This window comes from Rousettus aegyptiacus, unplaced genomic scaffold (assembly GCF_014176215.1).
Source record: "Rousettus aegyptiacus isolate mRouAeg1 unplaced genomic scaffold, mRouAeg1.p scaffold_m13_p_9, whole genome shotgun sequence".
Lineage (NCBI taxonomy): Eukaryota > Metazoa > Chordata > Mammalia > Chiroptera > Pteropodidae > Rousettus > Rousettus aegyptiacus.
The window spans coordinates 5,261,605-5,274,855 of record NW_023416312.1 but is presented as its reverse complement, the minus strand read 5'-3'; the positions used below and the strand labels follow the sequence as shown (position 1 = coordinate 5,274,855).

General features: G+C 39.3%; 1 protein-coding gene across 11 annotated transcripts in view; it reads right to left on the bottom strand.

Annotated features, from left to right (window-relative positions):
* Positions 1-13,251, bottom strand: part of REPS2 (RALBP1 associated Eps domain containing 2) — a 182,900-nt gene that overhangs the window by 94,354 nt on the left and 75,295 nt on the right. For all 11 annotated transcript variants that reach the window (XM_016126371.2, XM_016126373.2, XM_016126372.2 and 8 more), the window contains exons 6-8: positions 8,404-8,542; positions 3,081-3,144; positions 925-1,067 (exon numbers count right to left, since the gene is read on the bottom strand). In XM_016126371.2, coding sequence (XP_015981857.2) covers positions 925-1,067; positions 3,081-3,144; positions 8,404-8,542 — 346 coding nt within the window. The remainder of the gene's footprint in view (positions 1-924; positions 1,068-3,080; positions 3,145-8,403; positions 8,543-13,251) is intronic.

Sequence of the window (13,251 nt, the reverse complement as noted above, 5' to 3'; positions counted from 1 at the left end):
ACAAGATAATCTAAGATCTTTTCCAGATCTAACCACAAAATTTATACTCTATTAATGACTAATCACATTTTCTTTTGACACTGCTCCTTCTTGCCAATAATTATCCATGACTAAGCTCATGTTTTCAAGAGACCTTGCCTAAAAAGTGAGAAAGGTTGCTGAAAGCGCCAGCTGTTTCTGGACCTTGTCAATGGGAGCTATATTTCTTTGAGTAACAGAAATCAGATCACTGCCCACTGCCTCTGAAAATGGCAAGAGACACTGTTAATTTGTCCAATCTTCCAAAGGAATTGATGCAAACATTGGATCACCATGACTTTTTCCTCTCCAAAGGTTTGTAGGGTAACTGTTTTATCAAAGAGAAAGACAAGAGAGTTCTATTCCAACCTTCTGGTATGCTAGAATGTTCGATATCTTTATCCAATTGCAGTTACATGGGTATATACAAATGTAAAAATCCATCAAGTGTATATTTAAGCTTACAGCACTGCAGATTTCACTGCATTTGATTTTTTAACTTTTTCACTAGGTATAAGAGTTCTATTTCATTTCATTCCCCAAGGCTGCATGGGAACAATGGGATGTGCCTAAAGAAGCTAAGTCAGCACTTGGCTGTACAGGAAGTTCTTCTTCATTTTATATCAGCTAGGAGATTTAGTACTTGCCTACGGCACAATTTTCATGAAAGGGTAAGTGACTTTAGTTCAAATCCATCCAGAGAATACCAGAATGGGAATAACAGATGACTCACACCCAGATCATCCCATTACTTATAAGGTGTGAAAGTCTAATATTGGTAAAAAGACTATAATTGTAGATATAAACGACTCCCCAAAGTGTCTGGACACCATTTAAGAACGAAAAGTTTCTTGTTAGGCTTGGATGGAAAATGCCTAGGGTTTAGGATTTACGATGAGGCCTCACCTGCTTGTAGGTACTCGGGCTGCAGAGTTGGAGGGAGGCCCTCCGGCAGTGGATAGCCGTTCTTCCGGGCCACAATGAGATGAAATGCAGCACAGAACTCAGGCAGGGTCAGGGCGCCATCACAGTCAGCGTCACTAAGTTCCCTAAATATAACAGATGTCGTGAGTAGCTAACACGGGGCTTAGAGGTAATTTTACTCAGTCTTAAACAGGCAAACAATTCTCAGGCTCTCTGGTGTGACCCTGCAGGGTCCCCAAAGCCACATGAAATCTCAGGGGGCCACATGGAGGAAGAAAAATGACTGAGATCACTGGCATCGGTAGCGTTTTATAAATAAAAATTTTAATTCTTCAGGTTCTCTAGTAGGTCTGTTTTACACTACTGAGTACACAAGACAAGTAACTATGGCACAAAAAGTAAAATAATGCCCAGGATTCCACAGTTAGGTGACAGTTGTTCAGTAAATGCACGGTGTGACGAGCTCCAGACTCGGTGCTCCAAATAGTCTGAGGAAGGGCTGGCCCCGACCCTTCTTCAGTTGGTCCGTCCATTATACAGTTACCAGCACTCAGAAATAAGCACTGCATTTTTCAGCTTTAAGGAAAAGCCTTGAACTTTTCAAGTCACATAAATGTTGTATCAAAAAAAAAAAATAGCTTGAGAATTCCCTCCTGGGAAAATGTAAGTAAGCTCAATAAATACTGGTTGAATAATGTTTTCAGATAAAACTCTAGCAACTAGGGAAGGTTGGAACCAGATAAGACAGAAAGGAAGAAAGGCAGAGTCTCGAAAAGGCTTATCTTTGCTTCAGTCATTGTTTTCCACTGAAAGGCACAGACCTATTTACTCAGCACAAAAGAAACCTATCTGCCAAAGTAATGAAGACCCTAATAAGCTCAACCAGGTGTACAGAGAGACAAGTATACTTGTGTTAGGACAAGTAGAGTGAAAAGACATATAAAATTGTACTAGAAAGGTATTACTATTTGAAGGAAAAAAATATCAAAGGTAAACAACTCCATTACTTTCCTTTGGGCCATTCACATCCTCCTCCCCCCTCAAATACTAAGAATGTGCCTGAAATGGCAGCTTCCCGCCCCCCCCCCAACCCCGCCCAATGTGGAATCCAGGAACTGCTTCCAGGGCTGGGTGGGGAGAGGACCATTCAGTTTTCACAGATAGTTCTCAACAAAAAGACAGAAGCCTCACGCCGATTATGGTTAAGACTGGGAATCCTGCCAAAATGCATTGTATTCTTTTGAAAATAATTTCTTTTCCCAGCTTTAAAATTTAAGAAAAGGCTTGTTGTAAAAGAGTTATGCTAGAATATATTGCTGAAGAATACATCCAGCTGAAAATCCTGGGTACCTGGGCACGCGCAAGGATTATTGTAATAGTTTTCCAATAAAATGCACAAAACATGATGAGCAATTTGAAATGCTATCATAATTTTTGCAACTCCTTGTGAAAAAAAAAGCTTTGCATACATAATCCAATGTTTTAATTATATATGTATAGCAGCACGGTCTCCCACCCAGTCGTGAGGAATAACAGCCCACATGCGGCCAGGAATGTATAGAGACAGTGAGCATTTCCATAAATGCAAACGGGGCCCCCTGGACTGTCTGGGCACAGCCCTTCTAGAGCCAGGGCGGTGGCCCACTCACAGCAAGATGCCGTGCACACCAGAGCTACAAGTCTGAATTAGGGCCCAGCTGATAAACAGCTGAATTTATGAAGCTCAGAGGCAGCCAGAATAGTCAAATTTAACTTAATTTGAAAACATTTGTGGACCTTCTGTCCACCTGGCCTCATAAAATATTATAAAGAATAGCTTTTTGAGGTCCTCTGGTTATTTGCATCACAAGTAGAAAAATCTGAAAATAAAATATGCAAGGTAGAAATTCTCGTATGCCCACACGGTTGCTAATACTGAAAAGGGACCTATAATAGGACAAAAAATTACTCTTTAATAACAGCTAACATATAGTGTGCTTTTCAAATAATAACTTATTTAATCTTAACAGCAACAAAAATCTAAATTCTATCCACTCTTTCACTTTGTTCAAAAGATAAGACTTTTAAAAGGCAACAGGAGGAGCTAATGGATGAATATGGATAACAGTATCATACTATTTGGCATTAATTGTACTTACCATATATAAGAGAGTTCTGGAATGGAAAGCTTTGATTTAGTGAAGAAGTTCTTAGCCACTGAACCTGTCAAGAGTTCATTGTTTAAATAAATCATTAATTACTTATCTAGAGCAGCTTTTATATTTAATGTCAATAAATTACCATTCTTTCATTCAGCAAATACTACCATATAATCACAAACACAACATTTATTTATTAAAGCGACTATAAATCATGTGGCTAAAAACATGTAAACAGATTTTAAAGGAATATATAAATAAGAATATGGCAAAAGAAGCAATGACATAATACTAATTATGACATGGGAATTATATTAATTCCTGCTTCGTTTTTACTGAAAATTTGCAAAATTTTACTGAAAATTCAAGAGACAAATTTCAAAAAAGTTCAAGTAAAAATCTGCCAAGAACTTTTAATGAGAAAGTAATACATGATCATGGTAGAAAACATGATAGAAAAACATGAAGAAAATTAACACCATTAATTTCATCACACAGAGATAAGACAGGCATTTTGGGAAAGAGTTTTTGTGAGATTTAAGATCTTTGGTGGCTCTTTAATAACTTATCCAGGAACCTATTCTACTTTATTCATCGTAAATTGAGCAATCGCAATCAAAATCAACTGAAAACCATTTTACATGTTACATAGCTGCAAGTACCAACTGCACTTAAAATGTTTGACCCAATCATTGTTGAGATTGAAATTTTTTTGCTTTCAGTTCTCTGAACAGTTTCATAGTTCAAAAGCCTCAATTCTAACAGAAATAGTCAAATCAAAGCCCCAAGCTCTATTTTAAGCTGATAAAGTCAAAAGTCATTCCATGGCAATTACAAGTCTTTTAATTAGCCCCAAAATGATGAATTATAATGGACCCTAAAGCAGACTTATTATCCTTTGATAGATTATTAAAGATCAAGGGCAAAGGGCCCTATAAACCAATGAGCCTTCTCCCCAAAATCATCCCGGAAATAATGTTGACATATGACTATTGGTCATCAATGCAACTACCTTGTCAAACATTTGTCAAAAGTGTCCTGAAAGCCTATTTATTAGCTATTTTTATAGATATAAAGACAGTTTCCCTTCACGTCATTCTTCTTTTTCCTTATAGCCTTTCTTCAAATCACACTAGGCCCAAACCCACAGCTAGAGGCCTGGCCTGGCCTTCAGTCCTGGCCTTGCACCATGGTGTCCCAGAGAGGTTATGTAGAGCCCATAGAAAAGCTGACAGCCAACAAGTTCAGGTGTGCCCTGGCTGCCACCTGCCAAAGGAGGAAGCTAAATGAGAAAGCCCGAGTGCTCCCTCCTCTGGTGCTGGTGACGGTTCAAATCATGAGATAGAACCCTCACCCCAGCCCCACCCCCAACCACCACAGAAATCCCAAGCCAGCCTCCTTTCCTCATTCTTTCCAGCCATTTCAGACCTTGCTGGGAAGCCACATGGGGGGCACGAGAGGGCGGGTTTAAAAGCTGTCAGCAGTCAGTCGTCAAAATATGGATTCAGACTTGTTACTAAAACAGGAAGACGTTCAATGAGCCCAGTAAACTACAGCCACACATAACATTGATACATCAGGGATAAAATGGTAGCACACCGAATATATATAGACTTTAAAAAATAAAGGGCACTATCCCAATATAAAAATGGGTAGAGCTAAGAGAGTTCACAAAAATAGATGCAAATAACTCTTAATTATATAAAAAAAGTTTTGACTTTGTTCATAAAAGATCTGTAAATTAAAACCACACAAGATATGATTTCTTGCCTATCAGATGGGGGGGAGGAATAAAAGTTAACATGTTTTGCTAACAAGACTGGGGAAATAGGCTTCTTATACAATGCTGGTGGGATGACAAAATGGCACAATGCCAATGAAGAGGTGTTTTGCAGTATCTAACAAAATCACTTTATCCAAAGATACATTGACAAAAATATAAAAAGGCATGCAAAAGGCTATTCACAACAAATATTTGTAACAGCAAAAGACTAGAAATAATCCTAATAGAGGACAGGCTGAATAAATGTTTGCACATTCACACAATCCAGTAGTACACAGCTGTACAAAGGAAGGGAAAATATCTCTACATGCAACTATGGCATAATCACCATGACATACTATTAAGTGAAAAAAGCAAGGTGAAGAAAAGCATAAATAGTATGCTACCATTTATTCAAGAAAAGACAGAGATAAGAATACACACACAAATATACAGATACACACACATACATGTACTTGATTTTATTATTAAAAACACACAGATAAATTGTAGAAAAGGTGGTTACCTAGAGGGACAGGAAAGAACAACGTACAGAGGACTGAGATAGAAGTTAGATTTCTTTGTAGATTGTTTTGTAGATGTGACTTTAGAACCATGTGAATATTTTATAGAACTATAAAATTCAAGTTTAAAAACACAATCCCTAATAATTGAAATCAAAACAAATAAAACTGAAAACATAGTTGAAGAATTCCCACTTCCCGATTTCAAAACTTACTATAATAATCGAGACAGTGTGCACTGGCATTAGGCTAAACATATAGATCAGTGAAATAGAATTAACATCCAGAAATAAACCCTCACATTTAGATCAACTGAATTTTGACAGGAATGCTAAAACAATTAAATGGAGGGAAAATAGTTTTTTTCAAAAAATGGTTTTGAGACAATGGGATATTCACATGTAGAAGAATAAACCTGAACCCCTGCCTCATACTATACAAAAATTAACTCAAATGGATCAATGACGTAAATTTAAGAGATAATAATGTAATATAGATTCCTTCTTAGAGGAAAAGATAGACGTAAATTTTCATGCCCTCAAATTAGGCAATGATATTTTACTTTAATGACGCCAAAAGCACAAATAAAAATGACACCAAAAGCACAAATAAGAAAAACTAGATAAACTGGATATCAGTTTATTAAAATTAAAAACTTTTTGCTTCAAAAGACACAAAGAAATAAAAGACAAGACACAGATCGGAAAAAATTATTTGCAAATCATATTTCTGATAAGGAACTTGTATCTAGAATACATAAAGAACTCTTACTTCCCAATAAGAAAAAATGGCAAAGGACTCAGACTGATATTTCTCCAAAGAATATATACAATGGACAATAAGAACATGAAAAGATGCTCAATGTCATTATTCATCTAGGAAGCGCAAATCAAAACTACAAAGAGATACCACCTCGCACCCAGTAGAATGGTTATAATCAAAAGACAATCCATAATAACACGTTTTGGCAGGGATGTGGAGTGACTGGAACCCTCACACAATGCCGGTGGCAATGTAAAATGATGCCACCACTTTGGAAAACTGTCTGATTGGTCCTCAAATGGTTAAACATAGAGCTACCATATGATCCCACAAATTCCACTACTCCTAGGTGTATGTATACCCAAGAGAAATAAAAACATACATCTGCACAAAAACTTATACACAAACATTCATAGTGGCATAATTCTTAATAGATAAGAAGAGGAAAAAACCTAAATTCCTATCAACTGATGAATAGATAAATGTGGTACATCCACAGAATGGAATATTAATCAGTCATAAAAAGGAATAAAGTTCTGACATGTAGTACAACACCAATGAACCTTCAAAACATTATGCAAGTGAAGGGGGTCAGACACAAAAGACCACATATAATATTATTTCATTTATATGAAAATCCCAGACAGAATAGGCAAATCTACAGAGAAAAAAGTAGTTTAGTGGTTACCTGAGGCTGGAAGGTGGGAGAGGAAGAATGGGGAATAATTGCTAATAAGTAGGTAGTTTATTGGGGGGGGCGGCTAATGAAAGAAAGTGTTCTAAATTTAAAATGTAAATATACTTTACAAATATACTAAAACTGTTGAATTGTACACTTTATACAGGTAAATTTTATGGTATGTGAATATCTAAATAAAGATATTTTTAAAGAGAGACATCATCTAATTGCAGTATATGAACCCCAACTGACCTTGATAGAACTGAACTTTTTTAAAAAGGCATTTATGAGACAATCACAGAAATCTGAACAATGAAGACTTGATAATACTAAGGAAATTTTTTTAACATGTGCCAATGAACTGTGATTATGTCTTTAAAAGAGCCTTTATCTTTACAGGTATATCCTGAAATATTTTCAAATGAAATAATCTGGTCATTGCTTCAAAACCATCTGGGCTGAGAGAGGATATAGGAAAAAAGAAATCATTGGGGCTGTGTGATGGTTACGTAGGAGTTTGTTATACTAGCCACTCTAGTTATATCTATATTTGAAATTCTGCAAAATAAAAAAGCTAAAAGAAAATAAAAACATTCCTAACAGCTACCTATTTGTATTTGTCTAATCATTTGCATACATTCTGAAGAAACGCATTTAAGACTGGCGAGTAGTCAGTACGATCTGTGTTTCTGCCCATTTTTTAAATCATGTTATTGACATTAATTTGTCATATCTACAATATTCTGCCTTCAATAAATCCATTACCACCAATCAGAAAATGACGTCTGCAATTATACAACTATATATCAATTACACACTTTATTTCACAACAGAAAATTAGTCTTAGTCCTAACGTCAATGTCAGATTTTAATTATCAAGGACATACTGTTATTCTTCAAAATCAAAATATAAAAAGAAAGTTTTATGAATTTTTCTTCCAGATTCTATTATTTCACTCTGTTTAGTCTTTGGCCCAGTAAAACGTAGGCACACAGGAATTAAATCAATTCCTCTCAGCTTGAATTTTACATGAGAACGCAACAGGAATACATATTTCTGAAGACAGCTCTGAAGAACTGACATGTGGGCATAAAAATGCTGGCCAATTTTCCTCCCTTATTTTAATTTCTCTCAGAATGAAACAGAGGGCAAACTCTTGAGCCAAAGAAAGTGAGCAAGAATTTGAATTTCTAAGGTGTATATAACATAGGAGACTGTGATACTAACTCTAGAAGGTTATACTACATCCTTGCTCTAACTAATATAATGAGTAAGCAATTAAAGATGTCGCCTTGGTGCCACACTCTATCATTTGAAGAACTGCTCCAGCTAATAAAGCACAGGGTCTGGACCAGGTTCCCCCAAAATTCCTTTGTAACTCCTCTGAAAATGAAACATAATTTTCCAAATGTCACTGCCAAGTGTTTTTCCGCATGGTTTATAGTTGATAAGAAAATCGATCTTAGAGGAAAACAAACTGAAGCCACAGAAGGTGGTTGTACTCATTTTGTGTGAACTATTTCTCAAGATGTGCATTGTTATTTACGAGAGACAGTGATCTGGGAGCCACGCTCTTACCTGTCAGACTTCATTACCTGAAATGAAGGAACTCGGGTTGGGCTGAAGGGATCGAAACTGGTTGACATAGTATTCGCGCTGCTCTTCTGTTATCCTCCAGGGTTCATCTGGGTAATTACTGTTGTTATCCTGTGGTTCTCTCTCCACTGAAAAGGACTTTGAAAATAAATAAGCAAATGTTCAGAGAGCCTCTTGTTAGTGGGATAAAGTAGAAATATTAATCACTAAGTTATCATACATTATATTTATTTTTTCCTCAAGGGGAATAAATTTATACATCTCAAAACTGGAATGCAAACCTCTGAAGGGCAGACATGCTTTATACATTTTTGGTATTCCCCAAAGTTGTTAAGAGGACTGAGCAGGAAATACTGAACACTCGGTGAGTGATGAAAGTTTTTCCAATGTAATGGAGAAAGGATAAAAGAACAATCACTCTTATCTTCAAATATTCACATTTTAATCCTTTCAGATGAGCTGAGTAGATACTAATCTAGATTCTTTTTAAACCATTAAAAAAAAACTAGAAAACTATAACCACATTGTCTTTTTCTCTAAACCATTCACATTGTATAAATCTCAGAATCAAAAGTTCCAATTCAAATCTGACCTCCCCAGGTCCTACTTGAGTGGCAAGTCGTGATCACAGAACCTCTCATCCCACATTTGTGAAATTGAGTTAATACTTGATAACAGGAATGGATGGAGACAACAGCTGTCATGGTACCACAAACAAGGTAACTGGGGTGCATCACAAGGGCCACTAGGGGGCGTGCAAGCCAAAGTCGAGGCTTTAAGGATGCAGAGAACCAGAGAAATGGTGCAGGAGGAAACACAGCTGGCCCAGGCAGAGGGGAAAGCAGCAAAAATGGCGATTCCGGGAAGAGGAGACCAGGGCTTTGCTCCACCCCTCCCATCTACACTAACGCTAAGGTGCTGCTGCAAAGGGCCACTCATGGAATCGAGACGCGAACAGAGGAGGGTGAGCCTTCAGGACAAAAGGACACTAGGAAAGAAAGGGAGAGGCGTTACTGCTAATAAGCCATCGTGTCACCACTTCTCAACACACTATCAAAGAATTACTCATGAGGAGGGCATTCTACTCACTGTCCCCAGAAAAGACAGCAGACCATCTGTGCCCTGTTCCCCCAGCACACACACCCCGTTCCAGGAAGTCATTCTTCCCAGAACACGTGGCTCTCCTCTGCCGACACTCAGAGAAGAAATGAGACCATAAAATTTTGAGCTGTGATCTAACCTAGATGTCATCTTCAAAGTTTTCATACTGTGTGCAATACACAGCACGTATCATTATCCTTTTCTCAGATAAGGAAACCGAGACTCAGAGAACTTAAGGGATGTGCCCATACCCTTCAGTGAACCTCTGCGGTCAACAAATAATTGTCTTCTTTTTTATTTGTTGTTCAAAGTCAAGCTCTTGCATATCAGTTTTTTTTTAATCGAGTTGCATCCATCTGAATTGTTTTCAGAAAACCCCTATTCACTGTGGTAAGAAACAACCTAAAGCATGGAAGATTTAACGTCAGTCTGCGCACCCGATGGACCACACAACTTTCCAAAACACTACCACCAAATTCCAGAGCCAAAGTCAAATGCTCCAGCGGCACTTTCTAAACAAACCCAGATGTCTGAGTGGGTTCCGGGGGCAGAACCGAGGGTGGAGGCCATCAGCATGCGCTGGACTGGATTTCTGGCCAGACAATAATGTTTAGAGCTCACAAGAGCACTGCCCTCCAGGTGAGCACTGACAGAAACAGCTGGAGGAAAATAACCTAAAAGGCTGGACTTGGACAGGAGACACAAGAACAGACATTCATGGGCGAACAATTAATCAGGCAGAGATGGTTCATGAAGCCAGCAGGACACAGATGGAAAGCTCTGCCCCACTGCTTTCTGAGAACGAAGGCTGGGTGGTGGCTGCTGTGTTTCCCGGTTCTGACATGGAAGCTACTAGTCCCCTAGAGTCCACTCATTCCTTCTCAGAACTGAAGCTGTCATGTCCAGTCTCTGTTGTTAACGTAGGCCCATGTTTCTTCTTTCTCCAATCCCAGGACCATCTGTTCACTCTATTTCCTCTCCCACATAACCTCACTCCTGCATGTTGTCAGGTCTCAAGTCTATTCTGACAGCAGAAATCCAGAATGGACAGGAGAAAGTGACTGATTCCTCTATTTAAAAGCTTACAGGATGACCTATTGCCTAATAACAAAATCCGCCTTCTCCACCTGACCTTTAGGACTGTTACAATCCAGGCTCCTCCTTGCTTACTCTCTGCAGGTTTCTGGTTGCCCACATGCTCACACTTTATGGGGACGTGAATAGCAACAAGCAGAGAGAGCAAACTCTGAACAGACGCCCCTCTGTAAATGTATGGGCCATGGTGTAGAGTGAGGACCAGGTGGGACTTAAAGTCATGAGGGAGCCGGGATCAAGCATAGCAGAACCTGTGGCAGGGAGAGTGCTAGAAAGAGTAGGGACTGATGATGGCTGTTGGTAGCAGAATAAGTGGACAGTGGAGCAAACTCAAGGCAACTAGGGCAAGGGCCTGCTGATGGCAGCACTGGCATCGATGACCAAGAACTGCTTCTCAGGGCCACAGGGAAGAACACCAATCCCGCCTCCTTTTTAAGAAAACAAGCTGGCAAGGATAGCCCCTGCTCCCTAAAACCAAAAAGGCCTTACGACAATGAAAGAGGACATACGAGCATTGTGCCACCCACACATAGCGCGGCCCTTCTATGGGCTTGCACTAAACATGTTAACCTGCCCATCTCTTTCCCCCTGCTTCTCGCTGCCTGTTTTTAAGCAACTTAACAAGTGATTTGAGCGCCTTAAAAAATATCAATTCTATTATGATAAGTATTGCTACAGTTTGAACATTTTGTGTTCCTGGCTACCTTCACTCAGGTTTCAACTCGGAGGGCTAGAACTGTATCATACATTCCTTTATCCTGCATACAGTCCCTGGCAGGTGCATCATGGGTGCTAAGAAGCAGCGTGAGCTCCACTTGTTTTTTTAATGAGAGAAACTAATTTTTTAATTGCAGAAAATGTTCACTGTAAAACATCCTATGATGACACATGGTTAGGTATATCGTTGTAATTGTTTCATACAACTCGGTCAGAATTCCATAATGCAGTTCCTGGGAGCTGGAATGTCACATAAGCATGCTGACAAGGATCCTGCACTGGAATTCTACATTTAGAAGATTCCAAGAGAGGTGAGGTCCACTTTTTGACAGGCTCTAGTAAGTTCAGGAGTATGCCTTATATTGAAAGAAATGCAGAAACACTACTCTATGTTGTGCTTAATGAAAGAAAACCTGTGAGTCCATTTCATAATGTAAAGTTTGAGATCAAAAGAAGTCCCTATCCGTCTTCCTGTGCTTCACCCATGGTCTGATCTCTATGGGGAGTTCTCAAGTTCCATATCCATTAGGTGAGTATTTCAGGGACAGGTAATGGCATATGGAAGGAGTAGATCACATTCCATATATCCTTCGGCTGAAATATTCCAAAAGAAAGCTGATCCACTACAAGAAGCAAAATGATCTGAACTTTGCTGCATAAACAGTGACCCACTCATTCATTCTTTCACAGATACTTACTGAACACCAATAATATCCCAGACACTGGTCACTAGGGATACCCTGATGGGCAAACAGATTTTTCCCCCCAGTAAGCCTACGGTCCGGTTAGGAGAAAAGACAATCTCAAAACAGTGAAGTGCATGCTGTGTGGTAAGATAGGGTTCTCTAGAGCTTTGCTATTCAAAGTGTGGCCCCCCAGACCACCCACATCAGAAATACACCTAGTGAATCACAACGTCTCGCAGCGGAGCCCATGAATCTGTAGTTTAATAAGCCTACTGGGTGATACGAAGCACACTCAAGTTTTAGAGGCAAAGCTACAGAATGTGCAGGGCAAAGCAAGCGAAAGGAACAGCATTGACAAAGACCCCCAAAATGAAAGAAAATAGCCAAATCCTAAAAGTAGTTTAGTTAAGCTACATAGACTAAACTGCCAGTACAGAGAGGATGTTAGTAAAGTTGTCTCAAGATGATCCAGACAAAAAAGCAGGGCCCAGATCACGAAGTTCCAGGTGCTCCAGGTTCAGGGGGTTAGACTATACCTAGAAGATAATAAGAAGCCACAATTAAGTATTAAACAGGACACTGAATAATCAGATTTGAGTTACGGAAAGATCATTTCAGTGAGGATAATAGAGGGGGGAAGACTAAAAGTAAGAAAACCAGCTAAGGCCATATCTGTAATCCTAGCCAGAGGTCAAGGTGACCCTGGGGTAGGGAGGGCTATGAGAGGAGTAAGAAAAAAAAGTCATATGGCCACTAGCAAAGGAAGACCCATTCTAGCAGTGGGAATGGCAGCTCAGGGCCTCTCTGTCAGCAGCTAGGGGGCCATCTCGCTGCAGGACCCAGAGGCATGGAACCCTCTCTCTTCCGAATGAACGCAAAAGTCAACCTCAACAATCAACACAATTTTCCGGACAATGTCTACTTGCAAAGACTGAAAGCACTGAGAGATAGGGGTAGGTGAGCTTTGGCACCTTGGGCTTCCAAGTAGAAGCCAGAACCAGGAAAAGCTCCACTTCTGGATGCACCCTAAGAGGCCTCCCCCAGTTCAGCTCCAGTTCCCGTGGTTTGGTTGGCTGGGTGGAGATATTTGATACTTGGTGCCAATTTTGAGCTCTGCCAGCATTCTTAAGAAAAAGTAAAAGGAGAGAGAGAGAGAGAAGTCGCCCACATCTGTCTGCTTAAGCCACATACATATGGTTCATTATACAGTTTCTCTAGACACAGGAGAATTAGATTTGCTTATATTTA